We start from the raw sequence: 27,250 nt of genomic DNA, 5'->3' as shown, positions 1-27,250 counted from the left end.
GCCCCACCCTCCCCCCCACTGCCCCACGGCAGGGCTGGAGCCCACAAAGTCAACTGGCCTGGGCCCCCCTGTGTGCGAGGGGAATGTGGGGGGAGTCTTTCTCCTCAGTCGGGGGCCCACCTCAGGGAGGGCGTTTTTGTTAGTTTCTCTCGTGTGTACAGCCCCCGACTGATTTTTCTGTGGGCCAGCAGCCCCCCGCCCCAAAAAAGGTCCCCCCCAGCCTAGAAATCCCTCTGCCCAGCCGCTGGAACTCCTCGCTGGGGTCCGGGGGCACTTTGGGGGCTGGGGAAGGAGGGGTCAGGCGGGCTGAGCTCCCTGGCTGGCTGCTGAACCGGCTGCCTGAGGGGTGAGGGCTGCGCCGCGGGCAGGGGGCCGTAGTGTGGAGGAGGGGAGCGCAGCCTGGCCGGACGGGGCCCGTAGCTGCCCGCCGATACCCCCGGCGCCTCCATTTGCGTCTCTCTCGGACCAGGGAGCTACTCCTTGTCGGTGCGGGACTTTGACCCCCAGAACGGCGAGACGGTGAAGCACTATAAGATCCGGACGCTGGACAGCGGGGGCTTCTACATCTCCCCGCGGAACAGCTTTGCCACGCTCCAGGACCTGGTCAGCCACTATAAGAGTGAGTCCGCCCTCCCGCAGGCTGCCCCGCCGCCCCTGCTCACTGCCCGGCTGTGGCCATGGCTAGGCGGTTCCCTCGGCTCCTGGCGCCTGCCGGCTCCGTCCCTCTCTGCCCACGGAGAGGCCGTTGCTGGATCCTTTCCGGGAGCGGGGGGCGGGGGGGGGGGTGGAGAAGCTGCTGCACACACAGCTGGCCACAGAAGGGCTGGATGGTTTCGGGGCCCTCGATCGGTTACAGATTCTTCCACCTCTGGGTCCCTGGTTTGAATTTTGGAGCCTGCTGGCCAGCTTGGTGCTCTAGCCCAGGGGTGGGGAACCTAAGGCCTGGGGGTCGGATTCAGCCCCCCGCCCCTCCCTGTGCTCTTCCTCCCGCCCAGACCCCACCCCCGAGCCTGCTTTCCAGCAGCCTCCTCCCGCACACTAAACCCCGCATTTTTGGCCCCACCCCAAAGTCTAGGGGGGGCCCCACAAAATCTACTAGCCTGCCCCCCCCCAGGCTCTGGTGTGGGAGGAGAATGTGGGGAGGGTCTTTCTGCTTCTCCGGGGGCCAGGTCGTCTCACTTTTGTGTGGCTCCCGACTTATTTTTCTGTGGGTCAGCAGCCCCCCAGCCTAAAAATGACACTCTCCCCCTCTGCCGCCCACCCGCTCTAACCCAGCATTTCTTGGGGCAGCTGTCCACACCCCCAGACTACACCCCTGCCTGGAGAGCTGCACAGACCCTAACTTCCCCACACCCCAGAAGGGGCTCGTGTGCCCTGGCCCCCCAAGCTTGGGTGCATAGCTCAGCGGGGACGCTTCCTCAGCGCAACGCAGCTCCTTGGTGCACCCAGGGGACTTGGCCTCCGGGCCAGGCCTCATGAGGACGAATGTTGATCCCATTAAAGCAGGGTGAGGAAGCTAAGGCCTGGGGCTGGTTGTGGTCCCTGGCTTGCCTAGGTCCAGCCCTGAAACTCAGGGCTCCCCTCCCCCAGCATTGGGGAGCCTGCACTGGGACTCCCCCCCCCCCCCCCCCCCCCCCCCATCCTCCCTGCAGGGTTGGAGCACAGAAAATCAACTAGCCTGGACCCCCTGGCTCTGCGCGAGAGGAGTGGGGGAGGAGCTTTCTCCTCAGTCGGGGGCCACGTCCGTGAGAGGCTGTGTTTTGGTTTTTTGCTTCTCACTTGTGTGCGGGCCCCATGTGGTTTTTCTGTGGGTCAGCGGCCCAGAGAAGGTTCCCCGCCCTGGCCTGAAAGCGAATCCGGTCCTCGGGGCTGGCGTCGTTTCCATGGCAGCCTGCTAGGGGAGTCGTGCGAACGCCTGCCTTCCGTCTCCACTGGCCCGTACCCTCTTGCTAGGCCAAAGGGGGCTGCTCAGGTGCTGAGGAGCTGGCCCAGAGTGGAGGAACACCGCTCCCCCTGCCTGGCAGCATAGCCTGGCCCTGACCTGGAAATTGTGTTCTTCTTTCTCAGACCAAAGCGATGGGCTCTGCCAGAAGCTCACTCAGCCCTGCACTGCGCCCAAGCCGCAGAAACCCTGGGAGAAAGACGCATGGGAAATTCCCCGGGAGTCCCTGAAGCTGGACAAGAAACTGGGAGCTGGGCAGTTTGGAGAAGTCTGGATGGGTAAGAGCAACGGGGCGGCTCAGGAAGAGCAATGATTGGGCCGGAGGGGAGAGGGAAGGCAGAAGCGACAATGAGGCAGGGGCTCCGAAGGCGGGAGGGTGAGGGATGCGGTAGACGAGGAGGCAGGGGCTCCGAAGGCGGGAGGGTGAGGGATGCGGTAGACGAGGAGGCAGGGGCTCCGAAGGCGGGAGGGTGAGGGATGTGGTAGACGAGGAGGCAGGGGCTCCCAAGGCGGGAGGGTGAGGGATGTGGTAGACGAGGAGGCAGGGGCTCCCAAGGCGGGAGGGTGAGGGATGTGGTAGACGAGGAGGCAGGGGCTCCCAAGGCGGGAGGGTGAGGGATGTGGTAGACGAGGAGGCAGGGGCTCCCAAGGCGGGAGGGTGAGGGATGTGGTAGACGAGGAGGCAGGGGCTCCCAAGGCGGGAGGGTGAGGGATTCGGTAGACGAGGAGGCAGGGGCTCCCAAGGCGGGAGGGTGAGGGATTCGGTAGACGAGGAGGCAGGGGCTCCCAAGGCGGGAGGGTGAGGGATTCGGTAGACGAGGAGGCAGGGGCTCCCAAGGCGGGAGGGTGAGGGATTCGGTAGACGAGGAGGCAGGGGCTCCCAAGGCGGGAGGGTGAGGGATTCGGTAGACGAGGAGGCAGGGGCTCCGAAGGCCGGAGGGTGAGGGATTCGGTAGACGAGGAGGCAGGGGCTCCCAAGGCGGGAGGGTGAGGGATTCGGTAGACGAGGAGGCAGGGGCTCCGAAGGCGGGAGGGTGAGGGATTCGGTAGACGAGGAGGCAGGGGCTCCGAAGGCGGGAGGGTGAGGGATGTGGTAGACGAGGAGGCAGGGGCTCCGAAGGCGGGAGGGTGAGGGATGTGGTAGACGAGGAGGCAGGGGCTCCGAAGGCGGAGGGTGAGGGATTCGGTAGACGAGGAGGCAGGGGCTCCGAAGGCGGGAGGGTGAGGGATTCGGTAGATGAGGAGGCAGGGGCTCCGAAGGCGGGAGGGTGAGGGATTCGGTAGACAATGAAGGAGGGAGGCCGTTGGCAGGTAAATACATTCTCTCTCCAGAGGGGGAGAGAGGGGGATTTGAATGACGACTCCTCCCTTGCCCACAACGCTCCTGTTCATGCAGAGCCAAATTCTGCTTTGCTTTTTTCCATGGTTTCCCTCCCGGGGCTGGGCCAGGAGCAGGGGAGGGCACTGACGGCCTTGTCTAGCCACCAGCCTTCGGGTTGCACCCGTGTCCGTGCACACCAGGGTCACACTTGTGCAATCTAACGATGTGTGCAGAGAAGCCCTGGTGCAAGCAGGGGCTGAGTCACTGGGGGTGGATGGAGGAAGAGAGATGAGAACGAGGAGCAATGGGCTCAAGTTGCAGTGGGGGGGGTCTAGGTTGAAGATTAGGAAAAACGATTTCCCTAGGCGGGTGGGGAAGCGCTGGGCTGGGTTCCCGAGGGAGGGGGTGGAATCTCCACCCTAGAGGTGTTTAAGTCTCGGCTTGACAAAGCCCTGCCTGGGTTGATTTAGTTGGGTTGGTCCTGCCTTGGGCAGGGGCTGGACTCGCTGGCTCCTGAGGGCTCTTCCAGCCCTGGGATTCTGGGGTTCTGTGAGCAGCCTCAGGGGTGCCAGCACCTAGACCAGGACCAGTGTGTAGGGACAGGGCTGTGGCCACTGGAAGTGAGGCAGCCATGGTGGTGGGTGAAGGTGGGGCAGGGGGAGGCAAGCCTCCAGCCCCGCCCCTTCTTCCCAGGCCCCGCCCACCACAGGAGCCAAGCTGCCCCTCTCCCCTGCACCATGGGGAGGTGGAGTGACATGTCGCCCCATCCCCGGAGCATGGAGAGGGAGGAGGGCACAGGGCTCCAGTCTCCTTGGGCTACAGTAGGCGTTGTGTGGGCGGGGCCAGGCGTTATGTGGGCGGGGCCAGGCGTTGTGTGGGCGGGGCCAGGCTGGTGGTGCGGGAAGCCAATGCCTCCCCCTGCCTATGACACCCGGCGCCCCCGGAGGAAGCCCTGTGCCATGGCGATGTCTGCAGCCCCATGCGGGCTGGGACCAACCTGGACGCGCCCTCGTGTGCCCTCTCTGCCAGCCACCTACAACAAACACACCAAAGTCGCCGTGAAGACCATGAAGCCGGGCAGCATGTCGGTGGACGCTTTCCTGGCCGAGGCCAACCTGATGAAGAGCCTGCAGCACGACAAGCTGGTGAAGCTGAACGCGGTGGTGACCAAGGAGGAGCCCATCTACATCATCACGGAGTTCATGGAGAAAGGTAACACAAACCGCCCCGCACGCACACGTGCACACGCACGCACACTGATCTGCCCCAGGGCACGGGAGAAGCCCAGAGCGCACCAGGGCCGTGCGAGGACACCGGCTGTCTGGGCCCTCGCAGGGGCAGGCGGGTCCTGCCTTTTGGCAGTGCCAGGCGGGCGCTGTTTGCCATCCCCCTCCCTGGGTAAGCGAGGAGGCAGCTGGCCAGGATATGGGTCAGGGCTGGGAGTGTGTGATAAACCGTGGTGGGCAGGAAGAGGGGATGGCACATGGGAAGTGACAGGGAGAGAACGAGGCAAGAGGCGAGGGACGTGTGACACCCCAAGAGTTGAGCCCCCCCCCCGACAAACCCCACCCGCGGGCATGCAGAAAGGGGGCAGGGCGCATCTGGGGCTCAGAGCCAGGGGGGCCCAGCCCTGGGAGAACTCATGGCAGGGAGCCTGGCTCTGCAGTGGGGCCTCTCTGTTTCCCGGGGGCGCGCGCTGAGTTCGCAGGCCCTGCCCCGGGGGCTCGGTGGCAGACGGGACCCACTGGCCGCGCCCTGAACCCCTCCCCCTCCTGCCCTTCGCAGGCAGCTTGCTGGATTTCCTGAAGAGCGACGAAGGGAACAAGCAGGTTCTCCCGAAGCTGATCGACTTCTCTGCCCAGGTGAGGCGCGAGCAGGGCGGGGGCATCTGAGGGCCGAGCCACCCTGGGGCCGGGGAAGCTTCTCCTCTGGGCACGAGCCACGGAGGAGGAATGGGCTGGCGCGCCATGGCCGGCGGTAAGAGAGGCCGAAGGCTTTTGTGCTGGGCATCAAGACCCCACAGGACTGGGCCATTTAGCATCAGCAGGTCACTGAGCCCCACGGGAGCCGAAAAGGGGCCGAGCAGGAGAGCGGGGCGGTTACAGAACAGAAGGGCCCTTGTACTCAAAGGCAGCGTGGTCTGGAGTACTGAGCGTGCCGCTTCACTCCGTGCGGCCTTGGGCAAGTCACTTAACTTGTGACCTGCCTCTTCTCTTGCTGAGAGCAGTGACCTGGGCCCAGCTCCCCTGAGGGGTACTTGAGAGCGGGAGCTGTAAGAGCCAAGGGCTGGCAGGTCGAAGGGCCAGGTGGGGTCCTGGCAGGAAGTGTGTTTGGTCAGCTGATTGATCTGGCCTGGAGGTCGCTAGCTGCTGGGAGCAATGCCCCGCCTGGGATGCTCCTCTCGGTAAAGGCTGCTGAGGAGGGAGGGGTTGGAAACCAGGTAGGTGCTGTGAAGAATCCAGCTGTCCAGCATGGAACAATGGGGAGCTGTGAACGAGATTTGAATATGCAAATAAGCCTGGTTTGCCCCAGGAAAATATGCGGGAGGGACCTGGTGCTTTTTCTGCAAGGGGGAAGGGGGGGAGAGGAACTCTGGAAACAATCCAGTGAGTTTCCCTCCCCTGCTGCCTGCGTGTTCTCACTCTGCTCTTGAGACAACTGGCCGCCTGTCTGCGCTGGCCCCGGGTGCGGCTGTGCGCCACGGAGCAGCAGCAGGCGCGCGGGGAAGTTGGTTGTTCTCGGAGGACTAACCTTGTAACGCTGGCGCTTGGCAGTGGCCGTTAGAGGCCTGGGACTGCCCGGCTGGTCAGTGTTGGGAAGCATCCTGCCAATCAGCAAGTGGACGGCTCGCCCGGCCCAGCCTCTCCCGTCAGGAGCTGGCGGAGACCGTCTCTGCCCCGGCGCCGGCCTTTTCTGCTCTCCGGTGGCCACCGAGATTCTGGGGGCAAGTTTCCGTTTTCTTTCCGTTTTCCAGACTTGCTCTGTCCTGTCTCGGGGATACAACACTCCTGGCTGAAATCAGCTCACGGCCAAGCGGCTGGCTCCAAGGGGCAATAACTCTGTGTATTGCGTGACCTGGCTTAAAAGCCACTGGCCACCTGGCGGCTCCGCCACTGACACCTTTCTGCCGGTTCTGCAGTCCTCGGGCAGAGCCGTGCAGCTTCCCATTCTGCGCAGTCTTTACTCAGTCAAAATGGCCTGGTTTGAGCCACCGACCACTCTCTCCTTCTATTTCCCCTACCTTCCCCCCCCCCACCCCCCGTCTTCCTTCCCCTCACCCCGGCTCTGACCTATTTCATGTTAGGACACCTGCTTTAAACACCAGACTGGTGTTGTCTTGGGCGGGGCTTCTGGGAAGAGGCGAGGAACTTTTGTGCCTGGCATGAGTGTGTTAGATGAAGCCCTGTCTCCAAGTAGCTTCCTAGCAGAGGGGAAAGCGGGTTGCAGATAAGGCCAAGGGGACTATAAAGTTTCACAGGAGTTTGCAGAACACTTCCTGAAAATAGCTCGTCAAGTTCCACTTTCAGTGTGAGATGTTTAGATAAGTTGGATGTGCAGTTGTGCATCTCATTTGCGTGGGCAGTAATCTGCTTGTGCATCCAAATGTGGTGGTGGTGTTTATCTTTCAATGGCCGCTGGAAACCCCAGGGAAAGTCCTAGGGCTGTAGGGCACAGCAGTACGCACAGGCCAAGGTTACGCTATTAAGGTTGGCCAGCATAGCTGTGAAAGTCACATTCCTTCTCCAGCGCAGCTGGAAGAGGGTGGTTCTAGCAACACAGCTTATGGGCTTCAGGGAGGTGGTGGTGTACGCTGGGAGAAGAAAAGAGTGGGCATACTAGGTCAGACCAAAGGTCCATCTAGCCCAGAGTCCTGCCAATGCCGGGTGCCCCAGAGGGAGCGAACAGAACAGGGAATCATCCAGTGATCCCTCCCCAGCCACCCATTTCCAGCCTCTGACAAACACAGGCGAGGGACACTATCCCTGCCCATCCTGGCTAATAGCCATGGATGGACCGAACCTCCATGAATGTATCTAGTTCTTTTTTGAACCCTGTTAAAGTCCTGGCCTTCACAACATCCTCTGGCAGGGAGTTCCACAGGTTGACTGTGCGTTGTGTGAAGAAAAACTTCCTTTTGTTTGTTTTAAACCTGCTGCCTATTCATTTCATTTGGTGACCTCTAAAACCTCCGGTCAGTATGCTTGATGCCTCCACTCGGAAGCTCTGCTGCAAAGATGTCAGCAAAGCCAAAGTAGCCTGCAGACTAGCCTCCCGTTATCGGTTTCTCTACACTTACAACACCACAGTGTCACACCTTCAGCGTGGCACTCGCTGTGCTGATGGGAGAGGGTTTCCTGTCAGCGTCGGGAACCCAACTCCCTGACAGGCAGTAGCTCGGTGGAGGGAAGAATTCTTCCATTGACCTGGCGCTCTGCTCAGGTGGATGTAGGTCAGTTTACATGCATGGGGCAGAGGGTGGATTTTTCACACCTCTGGCTGGCATAGTGAAACTGACCTAATTTTCTAGTGCAGACCGGTTGTCTTGGCCCTGGAGAACTTACCCTCAAACTGAGGGTGGTAGAGGCAGAAACGTGACGCGATGTGCCCAAGCTGATGACGAAGCTGGAAATTGAACACTGAACTCTTGAATGCCGTAGCCACAGGCTCATGCTGCCTTGGGGACAGCCTTGTGCAAGTTAGATACGCTCTTGTGCATGCTGCTTTTCTGGCTCGGAGACTTTGCAAAAGGCCCAGCTTGCTGGTTCTCAGTCTGCGGCCCAGTCAGCACACAGCTGCAGCCGGTGCTACATCCTCAGGGCCATACAGGGAGTATTGGCCCACCAGGGTTCGGAACCACTGTTGCACCTGCCTCTTTCCATCCGCGTTCCCAGAGAGAGGAATTCCGTATGCAAACAGCGCATAGGCAGCTGTGTGAGCTCACGTTTGCACATTCAGTAAACGAGGGTGCAAATAGGACCCGGGGTGTGAAATGACTCTCTTGAGTTTGTGACGCTTGTGGTTTTGCATGGACAGCTCAGCTGCACATATGTGAAGACTTAGGCTGCCAGATTCTCTGGGCCCGACTCTCCACAGGAGTAAGCAAGTGCAGGATGTATACTCCCCCGCCCCTCATGAGCCCTTTTCCTTCCAGCTCCATGTCCATGCTGTCCTATTCCTTGTCACCTTCTCCCTCCCACTGCTGACGAGTGCCTTTTGGGGCGTGCTTTGTGGCATTGGTCGCGGGTGCCCTCTAGTGGGCTCCTTCACTGCTGAGTGTAGTCGGATAATAAAGGAGTGTTGAGTTGTGATATGCAGTGCTACCGTGGGAATGTCAGAATTAAAATTCCCGCCTTCTAATGAAATAGCATGGGTGCCACATCCCTGGATGTCCAGGAGAGAGGTGTCTGGGGAGAGCTGTGATCGTCATATGTTTAGGTTCTTGGAGAGCTGCTCTCAGTTCTATGGAGTTTCTCCATCCTAATAGGAGAGCTGTATGCTCTCGCAGCGTAATGTCTCCCTAGGGAATTTCTTCATTCTTCTGGCCCTGCTGGGGCAGGAGGGTCAGTGGAGAAGGTGCCACGGGCACCGTTACAGTGAAACCTGGGAAAAGATTCTCGCTGAGGTGGCTTAAAACCAGACATGAACCTAGCAGCGATTCCTGTAAACTGAGCACTTGGGCGGCCACCCAGGAGAGAGTCAAAGGCTGCCCATCTGATTTAGTAGAGTGCCCAGGGCTGCCAGTGTGTGTGTATACTGGTGGTGCACATCTGCATTTGCCTCAGTGCACAGAACAAAATTTATTCTGCACATGGACAGAAAAAATTAGAGGGAACATTGGAGTCTAGTTTATTCTAGATCAGTGGTGCATCCCACTGGGGCTCCATCTGCGGCCCGCACACATCCCCGGCTGCTGCCCTCCCCCATGTGCCTCTCCTGCACTGGTACACCGGAGCCCCACACTTCCTGCTCCTCCCCCTCCCCCTCCCAGCCCTTTCGTGGCTTTTCAAGCTCTGGAAGGGAGGTGGCAGAGCAGGGATGGAGTGTGAATCAGGCACTTTGCATGCTCCAAAAGTGCTGGAGGAGCAGGTAAGTTGGGGCTCTGTTGCCACAGTGTGTGAGAGGCACAGGGGCAGATGGGGGTCCACGGGGCTGCAGGTGGAACCCCAGTGAGCCGCGGGCTGCAGCGGCCCACTGACATGAAGGAGGGCCTCTCATGTGGCCCACTCGCTATTCGTGGCTGCCCATTACTGGCCTAGATAGTAACGTTCAGGGCCTGTGGCAGCAGATTTAGTTGTGCTTGTGTATGTTCACTAGCTTGGGTGTGTGCACTAGCAACACAAGAGGAGTGTGTTTGCGTGAGTCCATGTGTATGACTGTCGGTGAAGAGGTAAAATCCCAGCTTCTAGTTCATGGAAATGTGCAGAGGCTTGTTCTGATGTATCAACTCATCCGCCACTGTCCTCTGTCATTTCCCCACTGTGGCTTCATGTGATGCATAAGTCATGTGTTGGCCCAGCCTCTGTGGAGGGCTGCATGTCCCCCAGAATCCTGGTCTTTGCCTGTCTGGAAGCATGATGAACAGCCCTTTCCTTAGGGAATAGGGATTTTAATCTGTCACTCCTCCCCCCCCCCCCCCCCAAGAGAGGGGGTTCCCTGAGCACTCTGATTGCCAGGGGCTTGTGAACAGTGAGTTAACTTCTTTCCTGGGGCCCACGAAGGGCTTGATTGTTCTGGCTCTCCAACGCTGAAACTTGTGTGCGTGGTGTATCCCCCTTTCTACAGATTGCGGAAGGAATGGCGTTCATCGAGCAGAGAAACTACATCCACAGGGACTTGAGAGCTGCCAATATCCTGGTCTCCGCCACCCTGGTGTGCAAGATCGCCGATTTCGGACTGGCCAGGATCATTGAGGATAACGAGTACACCGCCCGGGAAGGTAAAGAGCTGCCAGGGTGACACATACAAATGCAGCCTGCATGCCCTAGTTGGCATGACAAAATGCACGTGGCCAGCCATGGTCAGAGGGGACCTGAGATGGTGTAACTTGGTCTCCCTTAGGCCCACCTACACTCACATACCCGGGAGCTTGAGGTGGCGTGATCTGCATGTCAAACATGTGGAAGTTGGGTCTGTTGAGCAGGGGGGCTGCTTACCTTGCATCTCCGTGCATCCCGCTGTTAGTGACTTCTCTTGTTATGTGCCTCACTTCCGGCCCCTTGGCTTGTGAATTACACTTGACAGTTTCAATCTCTTTGCCAGGTGCCAAGTTTCCCATTAAGTGGACTGCGCCAGAAGCGATCAATTTTGGATCTTTCACCATCAAATCCGACGTCTGGTCCTTTGGAATCCTCCTGATGGAGATCGTTACCTATGGGCGGACCCCGTACCCAGGTGGGAGGTTGAGCTGTCTCCAGAGGCTATTCTTGGCTTGTCCATATAATCTACTTCTAGGTGAAGTTAGCAAGGGACCAGGGAAGGGAGGGTGCCTTGAAAACTGTGAGCCATTAGCCTTCTTGGCTACCAGGGCGCCATGTAGACTCAAATCCATCTTCTCGTCTGCTGGAACCCCCAGGACCTTTCCTGCAGAACTGCTACTTAGCTAGTCAGGCCCCAGCCTGTAACAATGCCTGGGATTCTTCCCTCCCAAGTACAGGACTCTGCACTTGGCCTTGTTGAGCCTCATCAGATTTCTTTTTGCCCAAACCTCCAATGTGTCAATCGAGTGAGAGCGTTTGCCTGTATGGGCTTGAGTGCATCATTGCTGGTAGAGCTGGCATCAGAACTCACAAGTTCTTGACTCTGAGCCTGCGCTTGGTCCACCAAATCCCATTGCCTCTTCCTTCTCAGTTTGAATTAGCATATTTGTGTGGTGCTGGAAAGCACCCCCAGATGTTTTAGAAGGGCTAATAAAGATCTGGTGGCAGAATCAGCAACTCTTTCCATTTATACTAATCTGTCTCTCTGGTACCTCTTGTAACTGGCTGGATCACAGAAATCCCCTTGGGGTTGTCCCTTAGTGCGCTGATCCAGCCACTGATACCAGCCTTCCTGCCCTCTGGGGCTCCCCACCACCCTGTCCTGCTCTGGTCTCCTCCAGCCAAGGCACAGAGTTGGGGTAACTGCCCCCCAGCAAAGTGGCACAGACCCTGAACCAGTTCAGCTTCAGAAGGGCTCAGCTCTGAGGACTCAGCACCCAGGAAATCAACCCCCAAAAGGGACCAAAACCCCAAATAAATCCATTTTACCCTGCGTAAACGTTTTACACCGAGAATACTCATGAAGATGTTTGCTCCCTTTATCCATGAAAAAGAGAGATGCCCGGTGGATTCGCCCCCTCCCCTCCACAGTAACCATTATTTACACTGCACTTGATAATAAATAAAAGTGTTTGTATTGAGTATAAAAAGTTGGATTTAAGTGATTACAATGAAAACAGACCAATCAAAGCAAGTTACTAAATTAAAATAAACAAACTCCAGCTAGGTCTAATATGCTAAGAAATTTGTTATATGCAAATTCGTACGCTAAACAGTTGATCTTATCTCGGGTAATATGCTTCAACTCCCCATTGATCTTTACTCTGGGCCTGGGTCTACAGCTGTTGTCAGGTTTTCTATGTGTGTATCCTCTGTGGGTGGGTGATGCAGTTTCAAAGGTCAGTTGAAGTCAAAGACCTGATTGCTTTCCATTCCTTAAATAGACTCCCCCCCACCCCCCAGGGCAGGAACCCTTTTCTCAGTCTCACCATCCCTATGGAAAAATACTAGACTCAAGATGGATTCCAGTACTAGGTGGCATGGTTACGTGTCTTTCTAGGACCAACCACAGTTTGGGCTTACAGGACTCACAAGATCATTCACGGGTCGTTGGTTTGAGTACTGAGTAATTAAGTTCCTTAAGTAACACTAATAGCACTCATTGGTGCATTTAGAATTAAAACCAGATTCGTACTTTGTATGTCTAACTTCACATTCAAGAGTTAGTCAGCAACTGGAAAAACTTCAACAACAACAAATCATCTTGTAGCTCAGAGACACTAACAAGAAATGTAGCTGGTATCATGAGCTTTCGTGGGCATAATCCACTGCTTCTGATGAATGGACTTAGATGTGGGTTGTGCCCACAAAAACTCATGATTCCAGCTACATTGTTTGTTAGTCTCTAAGGTGCTGCAGGATTATTTATTGTTTTTTAAGTTTTCCACATACAAGAATGATCCTTGCATGAAAATAGGATATACGGATTCGGCAGATTGTTAGTTTGAAATTGATATGTTACATGATGCATTTTGCATAGTGTATTCGAGTTATGCATATTCGTAAGTCAATTTCCATAAAGCATGGGGGGGCATGACACCTCTGAGAGATAATAAATGATTCTGCCCAAGCAAGGTGATCTGTCCATGATTTATTCACGTAGGGACTGAATCCTAGGGCAGGGCTACTCAACATGTGGCCCACGAGCCACATGTGGCCCACGAGCCGTATGTGGCCCGTGGCCTGTTTGTTTGCAGCCCGCAATGCAGTTTGGGTTTACGCAGGGCCCGCGGGTGGGAGCCAAAACAAAAAAGTCATCAATAGAATTGTCTTCTGTTGAGATGCATTTTAGTAGTTAAATTCCTGGACTGTCATTGCTCATTAAAATTGCTGTCATATGGGTGGAAATTGGGTAACTATTGCATTTTATTAATATCAGCAGAACTGACTTAATTGGGGCCTGTGTGTTGTGTAGTCTTGCCTTAATCTTTGTATTCATGTCCGTCAGTGTAAAAGAAGCTATTTGCATATATTTGCATATAGATTTGCATGTATATGCAACCACACTTAAGTTGCGGCCCTCGGCATGTGCTGAGAGCATCACTGTGGCCTCCAGGACTTCCAAAATTGAGTAGCCCTGGTCTAGGGATTGTTGGGGAAAGGGCCAATACGACTTCTCAAATTGTCCTTTCACATCAGAGCGGCCAGGCCGGGTCAGACCAAAGGTCCATCTTAGCCCACTGTCCTGTCTGCCCTCTGTGGCCAGTGCCAGGTGCTCCACAGGGAATGACCAATTCTCCAGTTATCCATCCATTTTTGTCCATTCCCAGCTTCCGGCAAACAGACTAGATCATTATCCGTGGCCAATAGCCATTGAGGACCACTGATGCTCCATTCAACTTTTCTAATTCTCTTTGAACCCTGTTTCATCTTCTGGCAAGAGTTACTCAGGCAGACTGCGCGTTGTGTGCAGAAATGCTTCCTTGGGTTGGTTTTGAACCTTCCGCCTATTACCTGAAGAACATGGCTGTTATTTTGGAGTGTTTTGCAGAACTGGACTTTGTAAATAATCATTTTTTATCTCAACTTAAGAGAGATTATGTCAATACAGCTTTAAATACCATTGTCTGATGACTCCATTGTTTTGCATGTGGTGATATAAGGGCTCATCCTATCCCTCTTCCTGTGTTTCCTCCTGTCCCTCTATGTCAAGAGATCACAGTCCCTAAATGAGTTGTTAAAAATCAAAATGAAAACACTTGTCATACTCTGTTTTCCTTCTGCCTGTTGTTGTGTTATAGGGATGTCTAACCCGGAAGTGATCCGTGCCCTGGAGCGTGGGTATCGAATGCCACGCACAGATAACTGCCCGGAAGAGCTGTATGATATCATGTTGAAATGTTGGAAGAACAAACCAGAAGATCGTCCTACCTTTGAATACACACAGAGTGTTCTGGAGGATTTCTATACTGCAACGGAGAGCCAGTACCAGCATCAGCCTTAATGTAGAAAATCCAATGACAAGAATGGAGAACCTAAGTTGTGTCTGCTTTAGTACCTGTAATATATACACACAGTCTGTTCTTCAGTTCCATCCCTTCCTTCATTTTCCTTTAATACATACTGTCCACTTCCATCAGCCTCTTCTTCGATACCAAAGATTCCCTGACACTGGCTCAAGTTGAGTTGGAGGCAGAATGCAGTCACATTACCTTTCAGCCTCCCTGGGTTGTGAACTTGCCGAATAAGCGAAACACCATTAGGCTTGTTAGCACGCAAGTGTGCGACTGCCATGGAAAATCCATTGCTGCAGAAAGGCAACAGCGGGTGGCTTCCTTCACTTTAAACCCAGACAGAACTATTGCCCTAGTGTAGTGCAAGGAGGTGCTTTGAGACAGAAGTTGCCATCTTTCCAATGGGATATAAAACTGTGGTCTTGGCCCTAAAGATCCCATGGCACTTGTTTGCTTTATGCAGCTCCAATTGCCACGTGCTGAAGGGGTATATTGTTAAACAGCTGCTGGATTTCACCCCAGAAGTGGTCACTTGTAAAGTGGTTTGTAAAGGGCTTCAGAACCTATGGATAAAAGGTTTCATGTAAAGCCTCTTTCAAGCCCATTTCTCTTGATTGTTTCCTGCCTGGATCTGAACATGGATGATTCTTCTGCCTCTTCTTGTGGATGAGCTATTGACAAGTGTATTGTATTGAACTGAACTAGATATCAAGTGCCTTGAAGCAGGAACCTTATCTCTTCACAAGACATGTAAAATGACTCTCATGTAAATGGTGTCAACAAATAACAGACATTGGCCTGATTGTTTTTCCCCCTTGAGTTGCTGAGTGATGACACCAGCATTTGTCACTTTGATTTTTTTTCAATTCCTTTTTCTTGAGCTGTTTCTGTGGGTTTTTATAGCGGCGCCTTTACAGCTGTCTGAGAATTATGGGGGTGTTATCTAGAAACTATATTAAGAACAGGATGCTAGAGACTGATCAATTCTCAAGCATCTTGCAGTGTGTAGTGGGTGACACTGGAAATCTGAAGAGAAGGTAATTGATGTCACTGATTCCATCCAATTTCTTTTCGCTGGGTAGGGGAGGGTAGTAAACTGCAAATTGTAATAACTTGCATTTCCACTAAGGAACCTGCATTTCTTGCACATTTATTTTGGGGGTTGTGTGGTGTTTTTGTTTTTGTTTTTTTTATTTAGTATTTAAAGATAGATTATTTGGGAGAAGGGATGGAGAGATGACAGGAGGAAGGATAAAGATTGTGGACAGATTTAAATCTCTCTCTCTTTTTCCTAGTGAATTTCTGAGATAGTTGTGTGACTTTCCCAGCCAATAATAACAGGAGGGACACAATGGATGCTGTACTTCGATCTCAGCTTTGATTTTCAGTCAATAAATGTGAAAATGTCTTGCATTGTTTGTGGCTTTCTCTTGCATTGTGTATTCAGGAGCTAGGCAGGCCCTAGAATTACCTGTTTCTAGCTATGGGCCCGTACTCTTCTCACCCCGCTAGAGGAAGAGGCCTTAGGGCTTGGTTTCTTTCTCATTTTTATCTCAGCAAAGGTATCCAGTCTTGCCTGTGCCCTCTGCTGGGGATACCCCAGCCTGTTCAGCGGAGGGGGAGGGGGCAGCCATCAGCCAGGATGACAGCTGCGACCGATCGCCGTCGTTAGGGTCCAGAGTAAACGATCCATTGCCCCAGATAGGAGTATTTCACACCTGCCCCCTTCTGCCCTTAGTAAAGATGGCGCCGAAGCAGGAAAAATCGGCTCCCTCTTGAGAAAAGGAGCCCTGCTGCCCTCAGTAAAGATGGCTCCTAGGACCGCCCCCACCACGCCTGAGGCTGAGCTGCTGCCCTCAGTAAAGATGGCTCCGAACGTGCCCCGCCCCCCACGTGCTGCCCTGAGTCAAGATGGCGCCGAGCGCGCTCTGTGCCCGCGCCTGACCCCGCGGCCCTGAGTAAAGATGGCGCTGCCGGCAGTGCTGTGCTGGGCGCCGGGCCCGGCGGCGAGGGGGCGCGGCGCGCCGGGGGCTCTGCCTGTGCGTGGCCCGGCCCGGCCTCGCTCGCTCCGCCCCGCGGGGTCGGCCCAGAGCCCCGCTGCCCGGAACCGGCGTCCCCCGCCCGTCGCCGTCTCCATGGTGATAAACTTCCCCGGCCAATCGCGAGCTACTTCCGCTTACGTCTGGCCCGACACGTGGATCCAAGATGGCGGCATCGGGGGCGATGGTGAGTGGAGCGGCCCGGGCACAGCCCCTCCCGGGGCCCGACCCCCTCCCCCGCCCCGGGGCTTGGCCCGGCCTCTGGCTCCGGAGCCGGGCCCGCCGCGGCCCCCGGGCCCTCCCCGTCTGGGCGGGGGGCGGGCGTCGGGGTGAGTCTCTGGGGGGGGTTTGCGCTGAGCCGGGGGGTGCTGGGGGCGATCTGGGGGGGGGGGGGCCCGGCCCAGCCCAGCCCAGTTCGGCTCGGCTCGGTTCGGCCCGGTTCAGGCGTTGGCTTCATCCTGCAGCGTGACCCCGCCGCTTGCTGGGAGTCGCAGCTTCACTGGCCCCCGACAGCCTCTTGCCAGAGGGGCGTGAACCGGGGCGTCTGTGGGATTTGTCCCCAGGGTATCACAGAGACCCAGAGGCTCTAGCCCAGGGGTCGCCAGCCAGTCCATCGGGATCGACTGGGAGATCGGGGCGCCTCGGACCGGCGATCCTCACTGGCTTGGCCAAGAGGCTGACAAGTGCTGCGCTTCAATTGCCCTTCCCCCCACTGATGTGCACCTTTTGCCTTGGAGCTTACCCCCCTCTCCCCCCGCATACACACACATGCTTGCTGGGCAGGGGAGAGGAGGGGGTGCCAATGTCAGGGTGCCCTCTTCCCACCCTGTAGTCTATCTCCACAGAAGGGTTTTGGGATGGAGGGAGTCTGTTGGAGTTTTTTGAGAGGGGTGCAGGGTCAGGGCAGGGGTAAGCCGGCCTTATCCCCACAGCACCAACACCCAGGAGCCATCTGTAGTAAGCACTGGCCAGCTGGAGCCTGCATCCTGAACCCCTGCCTCAGTCATAAACCCCCTCCCTCCTGCACCTCAAGCCCCTGCCCTAGCCCTGAGCCCCCCTACACCCAAACTCCCTTACAGAGCCTGAACCCTCTCCTGCACTCCAACCCCTCTCCAGGCTCAGCTCAGAGCCCCTCTCATACTCCAGATCCCTTAACTCAAGACCAGAGTCTGCACCCCAACCCTCTGCCCCTGCCTGATGTATTGGAGAAAGGATGAGGGAAGGAGGATGGAGTGAGCAGGGGTGAGGCCCTAGAGAGGCACAAGGTGGGGGGGCAAGGCTGTTTGGGTGTGAGGTTGGTCCTGGATTGCATTTAAATTTAAAAAAGTGATCTTGTGCTTAAAAAGGTTGGAGACCTCTGCTCTAGCCTGAAATAAATGTTCTCCCTTGAATTCTGCTTCCTTTGAACTGCGTGAAATAAACGCCCTTCCCTGACTTTTAGCCCTGTGCAGATACAAACTCTGCACAGGCCAAACATTGTCTCGGGAAAGCATGCCATGCATTAAGCGTGAGTGGGTAGCAATATTTGATGTAGCCCTCTAAGCTCAGGAGTGTCCTGAGTCTAGTAGAATCACAGAGCTGTGAAATGGGACAAAGTGGTTACTTGAGTAGGAACAGTGGTTGTTTCAGATCAGCCAAGTTGGTGTGTTAGCAGAGCCCAGCCTAAGGTTGGATATTTGATTCAAAAATAATATTCAGCTATTGTCAAAAGCAGTCAAATATTTTAAATCACTAAATTATCAGAACATTAAAACAAAAATTTGAAGAGCTCCAAAAGGCTTAGTCTTAGTTAAATACTTATGCCTAATTACAAAAAAAAAGTAGTTAATGAAGTTATTTTAACTCAGAGTTGCAAAACAGTGAACTGAAGTCCTTAAAAAGTGAAGGTATGGGACTACTATAAGGTGGGTGCATAACTGGCTGGATAACCGTACTCAGAGAGTAGTTAGTAATGGTTCACCATCCTGCTGGAAAGGCATAACCAATGGGGTTCTGCAGGGGTCTGTTTTGGGACCGGCTCTGTTCAATATCTTCATCAACGATTTAGATATTGGTATAGAACGTACGCTTATTAAGTTTGCAGATGATACTAAGCTGGGAGGGGTTGCGACTAATCTGGAGGATAGGGTAATTCAAAATGATCTGGACAAATTGGAGAAATGGTCTGAGGTAAATAGTATGAAGTTTAATAAAGACAAATGCAAAGTGCCCCACTTAGGAAGGAACAATCAGTTTCACACATACAGAATGGGAAGCGACTGTCTGGGAAGGAGTACAGCAGAAAGGGATCTAGGGGTTATAGTGGACCACAAGTTGAATATGAGTCAGCAGTGCGATGCTGTTGCAAAGAAAGCAAACATGATTCTGGGATGCATTAACAGGTGTGTTGTGAGCAAGACAGGAGAAGTTATTCATGGTTATTAAAACCATGATAGCGGTTTTCAAATATCTAAAAGGGTGTCACAAGGAGGAAGGCGAAAATTTGTTCCTCTTGGTTTCTGAGGACAGGACAAGGAGTAATGGGCTTAAAGTGCAGCAGGGGAGGTTTAGATTGGACATTAGGAAAAAATTCCTAACGGTCAGGGTGGTCAAATATTGGAATAAATTGCCAAGGGAGGTGGTGGAATCTCCCTCTCTGGAGATATTTAAGAACAGGTTAGATAGACATCTGTCAGGGATGGTGTAGATGGAGCTTGATCCTGCCTTGAGGGCGGGGGGCTGGACTCGATGACCTCTCGAGGTCCCTTCCAGTCCTATTATTCTATGATTCTATGATTCTTGTGCTCTACTCTGTGCTGGTTAGGCCTCAATTGGAGTATTGTGTCCAGTTCTGGGCACCACATTTCAAGAAAGATGTGGAGAAATTGGAGAGGATCCAGAGAAGAGCAATGAGAATGATTAAAGGTCTAGAGAACATGAGCTATGAGGGAAGGCTGAAGGAATTGGGTTTATTTAGTTTAGAAAAGAGAAGACTGAGGGGGGACATGAGAGCAGTATTCAGGTATCTAAAAGGGTGTCATTAGGAGGAGGGAGAAAACTTGTTCACTTGTCCTCTGAGGATAGAACAAGCAGCAATGGGCTTAAACTGCAGCAAGGGAGGTTTAGGTTGGACATTAGGAAAAAGTTCCTAACTGTCAGGGTGGTGAAACACTGGAATAAATTGCCCAGGGAGGTTGCGGAATCTCCATCTGTGGAGATACTTAAGAGTAGGTGAGATAAATATCTATCAGGGATGGTCTAGACCAGTGGTCCCCAACATGGTGCCCGTGGGTGCACATTTGTGTGCACCCGCCAAGTGCTCGGGGCCACCCCCAACCTGGGCGCATGGCGCATGCACGGTGCTGGCCCCAGGCGCATTGTGCATACGCAGCACCAGCCCCGGGCTCATGGCGCATGGAGAGCGCCAGGCCCGGGTATGCGGCGAATTGGCCGCCCCGCCCCCGGGTGTGCGGCACATGGGGAGCGCCGGTCCTGGGTGCATGATAGATTGGCCGCCCTGGCCCCAGGCATATGGCAGATTGGCCGCCCCACCCCCGGGCACGTGGCTATGGGGGGCACCGGCCCGGGGCGCATGGTGAATTGTCCTCCCACCCCCGGGTGCACAGCTATAGGGGGTGCCAGCTCTGGGCACGCAGCTATGGGGGGATGCTGGCCCTGGGCGCACGGCTCTGGAGGGCGCCAGCCCCAGACTTGCTGCGAATGGGCGGCCCCGCCTTTGGCTACGCGGCGCATGGGGTTGCTGGCCCCAGGCACGTGGCTCATGGGGTGTGGCATATGCGCGGCCCCACTCCTGGGTGTGCGAGTGTCCCCGCCCTCTGTCGCCTGATGGGCGAACGGCCCCACCCCCTGGCGCCCGGCAGCTCCAAATTGTTGGGGACCACTGGTCTAGACAGTATTTGGTCTTGCTGTGAGGGCAGGGAACTGGACTCAATGACCTCTCGAGGTCCCTTCCAGTCCTAGTATTCTATGATTCTGTGATCATGGAGCAATCAGAGGTAGAGGAAGGAACAATCAGTTTCATACATACAGAAGGGAAGAGACTGTCTAGGGAGGATACTACAGAAAGAGATCTAGGGGTCATAGTGGACCAGGAGCTAAATATGAGTCAACAGCGTGACACTGTTGCAACAAAACCAAACATGATGCTGGGATGCATTAACAGGAGTGTTGTGAGCCAGATATGAGAAGTAATTCTTCTGCTCTACTCTGTGCTGATTACGTCTCGATTGGAGTATTGTGTCCAGTTCTGGGCTCCCTGTTTCAGTTAGCATGTGGAGAAATTGGAGAAGCTCCAGAGAAGAGCACCAAAAAGGATTAAAGGTCTAGAAAATATGACTTGTGGAGGAAGACTGAAAGAATTGGGTTTGTTTACTTTGGAAAAGAGAAGACTGAGAGGGGACATGATAGCAGGTTTCAAATGCCTAAAAGGGTGTTACGAGGAGGAGGGAGAAAAATTGTTCTCCTTGGACTCTGATGATGGGACAAGAAGCAAAGGGCTTAAATTGTGACAGGGGAAGTTTCAGTTGGAATAAATTGCCTACGGGGGTTGTAGAATCTTCATCACTGGAGATATATAAGAGCAGGTTGGATAGACATCTGTCAGGCATGATCTAGGTGGTGCTTGGTCCTGTAGTGAGGGCAGGGGACTGGACTTGATGACCTCTTGAGGTCCGTTCCAGTTCTGGTATTCTAGGATAGGTTGCTGCCTGCATCAGGGCATTCGTGTTGGAACATTTGACAGTGTTTGACTCTGGTTAAATAATAGGCAGTGAGTTAACACATGACTGCTCAATTAATTGGCTTGCCAAGCCTACCTCAGCCTAAACTAATCACTTTTCCTAATCAGGACAAACTTTACACTTTGTCATCATTTCTTCCCTCCCCACGAAAGGTCTGGCCCACGAAAGCTCATCACCTAATAAACCATTTTGTTAGTCTTTAAAGCGCTACATAGTCCTGTTTTTTGTTCCTGCTTTTTGTAATCCAGTCTGAGATCTTGGTTAGGCCTTTTTTTCTGCACTTTAAAAATAAATAAACCTCTTGCTGTTTCACCGCTACCAGTAGATTTCTATAGTTGGTATGAACAATTGCAGAGCTAATGTAAGCAAGGCCCCTGTGATTCTTACCACAGGGGTGGCTGTTTGACTTTGCTCAGCGTAGATCTAGAGGGCGCAGTGGTAAAAACATTGATGCTGTGTCTACAAGCACTACCACTGATAACATTGGAATCTGTGTCTCTGTCTCTCTCTCACACCTACGTTTCTAGAGTGGTTTTTGACCAGAGTATCTTTTTTTAAAGCCCCTCTTTGTCTTTGCTGCTTTGTGTCTGTTGCGTCTTTTTGTTTTTCTGGTCGGCTTTAACGTCACTTCAATAATAATCACATTTGTGGCTGATACTAACATTGGAGGTGGTAATAAATACACCGGAAAACAAATCCGCAGCATAACTTGTAGGCAACAGCAATGTGGAATTTTTGTAATTATTAGCTGTATGACTAGCTTCCTGAGGTTCCAATCAGATTAAGGTCCCATTTTATTGGGTGTTGTGCAAAATTAATATAAGTTGGTCCCTGCCCAAAAGCATTTGCTAGCTAAAGTGCTGTCCCCACAAAGAGGAAATAAACAGACCAGCAATAAAACGGGATGTGTGAGGATTGAGCCAACTAACTATACCTACCACAAAGCAAAACTATTTTCATGTCTCCTATAGGGATGTAAAATCCCGTTTGATTGGGATTGTGTAATTGGGAAACATTGTTTAACTGGTTAACTGATTAAGGTGGGAGCCAGTGGTGGGCCTGGGCTGGAGCAGCCTTCTGCCACAGGCAGGGGCTGATCTGGTGTCCTGCTCGGAGCAGCTGCCTGTAGGGAGCCCGGGCCTGCTTTGGACAGAGGTTGCACCATCAGGGACACCGGAGCAGCCCTGCCTTGTGGTGGGCCCCCCGCAGGGCTGGAGTAGCCTCCTGCTCGCAGCAGGTAGGGAGCTGCTCCAGCCTAGGGATATTAAATATCGGTTAATTGAATTGTCGAATAACTTCATGAATTCTTATTGGTTAGTCGACTATTCTATAGACCCCAGGGGTGGGACCGGCAGCCAGTGTGCTCAGGCCTCACTCCCAAGGAGCCCCTGCCACTCTGTGCTGCTGCCTCTGTATCAGAGGCAGCAACGCAGGGTTCCAGGTGAGTGCTGGTCTGCGAGGGGAGCCAGTTTAAAAACCAGTTCCCCTTGCGGACTGGCTGCCTGTCGCCCTGTGATGTTGCCTCTGATACAGAGGCAGCAGCGCTTGGTGGCAGCAGCACCGGTGCAAGCCAGAACTGAGCCGGGCTGCCAGTACACTTTAAATACAGAGCTGCAGCGGGGGTAGGTCCCGGACATCACAGCCAGGACTGAGCCGGGCTGGCTGTTGGCCAGCTTGCTAAAAATGTACTGGCAAGGGGCGGGGAGGGAAATGCATGATGTCTGTAGCATTAACTATAAGCTTTTGCTTATCGGTTAATTGGTTAATCAACTACACTTTCCAGCCCTCACTGGTTAACCTTAACTGGTTAAACCTTCTCGTCCCTAGTCTACCATATACTCTTAATACCATTTTGTCACAGAACCAAGCATTTTAGCTGACCCAGTTCAGAGAGGGAGAGAAGTGTCCATCACACCAGGTGGCCCACAATCTGAAAAGGTTGAATTGTTGTCAGTAATGGCAGTATTGAGGGTAGGACTGTTTTTGGTAATGCACTTAGCAGAAACGTGGACTTAACCCAAACACTTAATGCCAGCTTTAAAGGGGCATTGTATTTGAGCATCAAATATTAGTGCAAATTGCAGTGATAAAACTAGATGAGTATAGCCTTCTTGGGTCCTGGAGCTCTTTGCCAGCATTAATTTGTTACACCTCACAAACCAGCCTACATCTGCAGGTTGGTTTGTGAGGTATAACAAATTAATGCTGGCGAAGAGCTCCAGGACCCAAGAAGGCTATACTCAAGTACCACGTATGTGGCAAAAGAAGCCCATGAGAGATCATGTGACTTGCTTGAGGTGTCACTCGGGGCAGTACTTTTTTCCCTCTATCTGGTAATGTTCTTTCGTGGAAGGAAACTCAGACAGGTTGGGCTAGCGTACGTGGGCTTATAGATGCTTTGTGGCTATAAGTGGTAGGGCACTGCTGTGTGAGGTGTTGTGTAAGTGGGGGGGCCAGCAAATACCACGGAGGGGGGAGTGTTTTCAAGATTCTTTGCACAGAAGAACTGGAATTTTCATTCCTTTTGCTTAAGGCATCTGTACTACTTGGTTCGCTGCGGAGTTGTTCCTTTGTCCCGTCGGAAGGCTGAGGCCGCAGGGCTTGTACATTGGAGCACTTGAGTAGAACTGAGGGTGCTCAGAGGTCTGGAAAAGGCCCCCTCCTTGGTGATGTAGGTTACACTGACCTAAGTGCCAGTGTGGATGGGGCTATGTTGGTGGGAGGGGAGCTTCTGCTGATGGAGCTGCTGCAACTCTGGGAGGTGGAGTGATTAGGCCCATCATCAGAGCGCACTGGCATTAGCAGCCCTGCAGCTGTGCCTTGGGAGCTATTCTGGTATAGACCAGTCCTTTGTGTTGTGTGGAGGTGAGAGCAGAGGGGGCTGTTAACAGCTCTCCAAGTGTAAAGGGGCCATCTGAAACCAGCGTGAATGTGCATCTGTCTCCTTGCCAAGGGCTTTCCGTAGCTCCACTGAATGCATGTGAAAGCTGGTCAGACGGGTAATAAAGATGAGCTTGTTTGCACAGTTGCCAAGACTATCTAGCAAGGCTGCCTTAAAAGCTCTGGGATGCACTAGATGGGTTTCTTGTCTCTCTTTCGCTGGCTTTTTCTTCCCAATCCGGCAGTCTGCCAGTTAAAAAGGGCCTCGCACCGCCCTAGCAGCAAGGCCAGACCTTTCCCAACCATTGCTGGTTCGGCACCCCCACCTCTCCGTTTCCACCCTCTGAGTACCTGTGCTATTGCCACCGGGTTTGCAAGTGAACATGGAAACTGTGGTCACAAGGAAGTCCCAGAGCAAGCCCGGGCCAGTGTCTGACACAATTAATGTCCCCGCCATCTAAGGGTAGCCTGGGTGAAATAAAGTCCTGACCTTGGTGCCGTCCCCAGGGATAACTCACAGGGCCAGTCCTGTGGGCTGCTCTGCTTGTTGGCAGTCTTGGCAGAGAGGCCTTTGATCTGAATTAGGGTTGTAAAAAGTCGTTTAAAAATTTAACCACTCAACCCCCTAACAGTTACGTGCACTGCGAGCTCTGCAGGATAAAGCTGACAAACTTTATACCTCAAAGCCTGCAGCGAAGCCTCCCTAGGATGCCCCTGCCAGCTCCACCCCCACCCCCAGGGAGCCAGTGTGTAACCTGCAGTGGAGGGGCCAGGTGGGCCCACCACAAACAGGGACTGCTCTGTCCGGAGCAGCCCCTGCCTGCAGCGGCCTCTGCAAGGCTGGAGCAGCCCCCTGCCGGAGGTGGACAGGGAGCTGCCGGTACCAGTTAACCGGAACTTGTAAGCCATTTACTTCCCTAATCTGACCGAGCTTTGAGATTGGCTTCCTCACTCCCCTAGAGTCAGTCCCTCCAGATGAGTTTTGAGGCACGTGGGCAAACTGGCATGGAGAAGAGCTTGCAGTGCATTTGTTCTGTGGAACTCAGACTCTTGTACTAGCATCTTCAGTGGCTGTGAATGCTCACACATTGTGTGGGTGCACTTGTAAGAATACAATAAAAACATCCAGTAAGCTCCTGTCTGGCCACGACACAGTTGGGGAGGGGCATAGCTATAAGCAAGTGTCTGTCTTGGAAATTGCTAACAGATGCACAGGGGAACTGGTGGCTCTTGTTAATGACTTTACAAATTGGCTTAGTCAGTCAGTGAAACTTCCTGCTGCAGTTGTTTGCTCGTGTTAAGTCTGGTGGTGATTATCTGTGTAGAAGGAGCTTCTAGGGGAGTTGGCCCAGGAAAGCTCATGAGACCATTTACATGTTTTATTAGTCTTTAAAATGCTACTTGTTGTTTTTTAAGTTTATGCTGTACAGACTAACTCGGCTACCACTCCGAAGTTCTAGGGGAGAGTTAGGCTGTGACTGACCCTGATGCTTATCAGTGCTGTTTCATACACAGAGGAGTGGTGTTTGTTTGGTGGTATGATTATAATATTGGGGGGGGGGGGGGGGTTGTGTGTTGTGAGGTATCAGGAATTCCTGGTGGGGAAGGATTCACTTAAGCCTCACAGCAAATCAGGGAGTTCTCTCTGGTCTATCTCCATGAGATTTAACTTCCAGGACTGCCGAAAAGCATAGAATTCCTGTGCGGCTAGAAGTAGACTTGCTTGAAAGAAAGCGCTGCTGCTTTTTCCATGATTTCCTCTCCTCCAGATTGTGCTGTATCTGCCCTTTGGGTGGGTTTATCACAGTAGTTCCTGTCTTGTTATCCAACTTCAGCGTGAATAATGCTGCTCCCGCTATTTGGTTTCTCTCTTGTTTACAGCTTAGTCATTTTTGTGAGTAACTAAATATTTAAACGAGATATAAGCGACTAGTCGACTATCTGATCAGCATAAGGTTATTGGATAGTCAGCTAGTCCCTCAACTAGTGGCTCCCCCCACCCTTGCTAGAGGCAGCCGGAAGGGGTGAGGGTGGAGGGGAGAGACGGCTTAAAAGCCAGTTCCCCCCTAGCGCTGTCTCTGCAGGAGGCAGGGGGTAGCAGAGACTGGGCATGAGATATGAATCAGCTGATTCCTGGTTTGTGCCCAGTCCCAGGACACTGCGCCTCTGCTTTTTAAATGTATTAAGAACCCGGTGCAAAGCACGGGAGACACAACGCGAGCCAGGACTGCTGGGTCCCCCCCTGCACTTCAGCCTTGTTAACGTATGAAGAGCCTGCCAGCTCTTCATACTTCTAAAAGGCAGAGCCGCAGCAGGGTTAGCTCCTGGGGCTGGGAGCTGACCCCACTGCAGCTCCCCTGCTTATTGACTAATTAGCTAGTTGATTAGACTAAATGTAACGTCCCTAATTTAAACTTAGTCCGTTACGATTCCCATGTGCCTAAAGGTTTTCAGGTGGGATCTGAACTTGGTACCAGGGAATTACACACTTGCTGCCACGTGGTGCAGCTCCCTCGTACATCAGTGGGGTTTTCCATCACTAGAGTGATTGACTGTGTTGGTGGTGACCACGGTTCCATTGACCCGTTGTTCCACGTGGTTGTATCGATCAGAATGTCATGCAGATTTGTTAAGGTTCCTTTACACGGCCCAAAGTAGCGTGGCCTTGTAAATGGATGATTGTAAGTGATCAGAACTGGTCTGAATTTTTGGACTTAAAAAAAAAATCCTATCCAGTCGCTTTCTGGAGATGTTTATTTGCCAGAGTAAATTGTGAGCTGGTTCCCAGCCCTGACTTGCTCTTTATTTGCCTGCGAGGTAACACTGAGCAGCTGGCTGCATAGATTTGTTGACTAATAACTAGAAATAAACGGTCAAACTTAGTTACATTGCTCTAGGCAAGGGGGCTTGGGGATTTCCTCCAATGCTCCCTACACCCATTCTTCATCCACTGTATCCTAGTTTAAATAAATTACCAAAATGATTGAAACCAGAGTGATTATAGGGTGGTGTTTTGGCAAAATATGCAGAATTTTAAAATTTGTGCAGAATTTTTCATTTTTTGCAGGACACAGTCCTTCAACCTTTTAACTCCTTCGGCTCCTGTAGCAACCTAAAGGAGCTTCCTGTGTGCAGGAACTGTTGGGCTAGGCCATGGAGTTGTGCAGACTGTTTGGCACACATCCATATTGCTGCAGCAAAAGTTTCTTTTTTTGTCTTGAAAGAAGGAAGGAAGCAAACCTACAAATGTGAAAGCGAAGGTTCTGAAACCAGCATTAACGCCTTCCATTGTGCGTGTTGCATGGTGTTGCACATCAGACAGCTATGCCAAGAATTTAAATTGGGGAGTTCCCGCAAACCCTACCTATCCTCCTCCTCCTCCTCCTCTGTCTGCTTGATTTCACCTTCAAGTCTTTGCACAATCTCATCTCTGCTTGCTCTGTATCTTTGCTTTTGTTCCCTCCTCCCAATCCTCTGTCCGTGCGATTTTCTGTATCTGCACCTCAGTTTCACACCACCTTGCTGGCCGGCTCTTGCACCGCAACCATCGTCTTCTGT

General features: G+C 53.2%; 2 protein-coding genes across 4 annotated transcripts in view; both read left to right on the top strand.

Annotated features, from left to right (window-relative positions):
• HCK (HCK proto-oncogene, Src family tyrosine kinase) overlaps positions 1-15,445 on the top strand; it is a 37,060-nt gene extending 21,615 nt beyond the window's left edge. For both annotated transcript variants that reach the window (XM_075900845.1, XM_075900844.1), the window contains exons 8-14: positions 470-619; positions 2,068-2,220; positions 4,293-4,475; positions 5,049-5,125; positions 10,047-10,200; positions 10,524-10,655; positions 13,822-15,445. In XM_075900845.1, coding sequence (XP_075756960.1) covers positions 470-619; positions 2,068-2,220; positions 4,293-4,475; positions 5,049-5,125; positions 10,047-10,200; positions 10,524-10,655; positions 13,822-14,024 — 1,052 coding nt within the window. In that variant the 3' untranslated portion in view covers positions 14,025-15,445. The remainder of the gene's footprint in view (positions 1-469; positions 620-2,067; positions 2,221-4,292; positions 4,476-5,048; positions 5,126-10,046; positions 10,201-10,523; positions 10,656-13,821) is intronic.
• Positions 15,446-16,089: 644 nt separating this feature from the next.
• TM9SF4 (transmembrane 9 superfamily member 4) overlaps positions 16,090-27,250 on the top strand; it is a 32,060-nt gene continuing 20,899 nt past the window's right edge. The window contains exon 1 of one of the 2 annotated variants that reach the window (XM_075900836.1): positions 16,090-16,260. In XM_075900836.1, the coding sequence (XP_075756951.1) occupies positions 16,240-16,260 (21 nt within the window). In that variant the 5' untranslated portion in view covers positions 16,090-16,239. Of the gene's footprint in view, positions 16,261-16,280; positions 16,403-27,250 lie in introns of those variants that run through there. The other variant, XM_075900837.1, reaches the window with a different exon arrangement.

The sequence above is a fragment of the Pelodiscus sinensis genome, chromosome 18 (assembly GCF_049634645.1).
Source record: "Pelodiscus sinensis isolate JC-2024 chromosome 18, ASM4963464v1, whole genome shotgun sequence".
In the NCBI taxonomy this organism is placed as follows: Eukaryota; Metazoa; Chordata; order Testudines; family Trionychidae; genus Pelodiscus; species Pelodiscus sinensis.
Note: the sequence above shows the minus strand (reverse complement) of the source record. Positions and strands in the feature narration are given on the sequence as shown.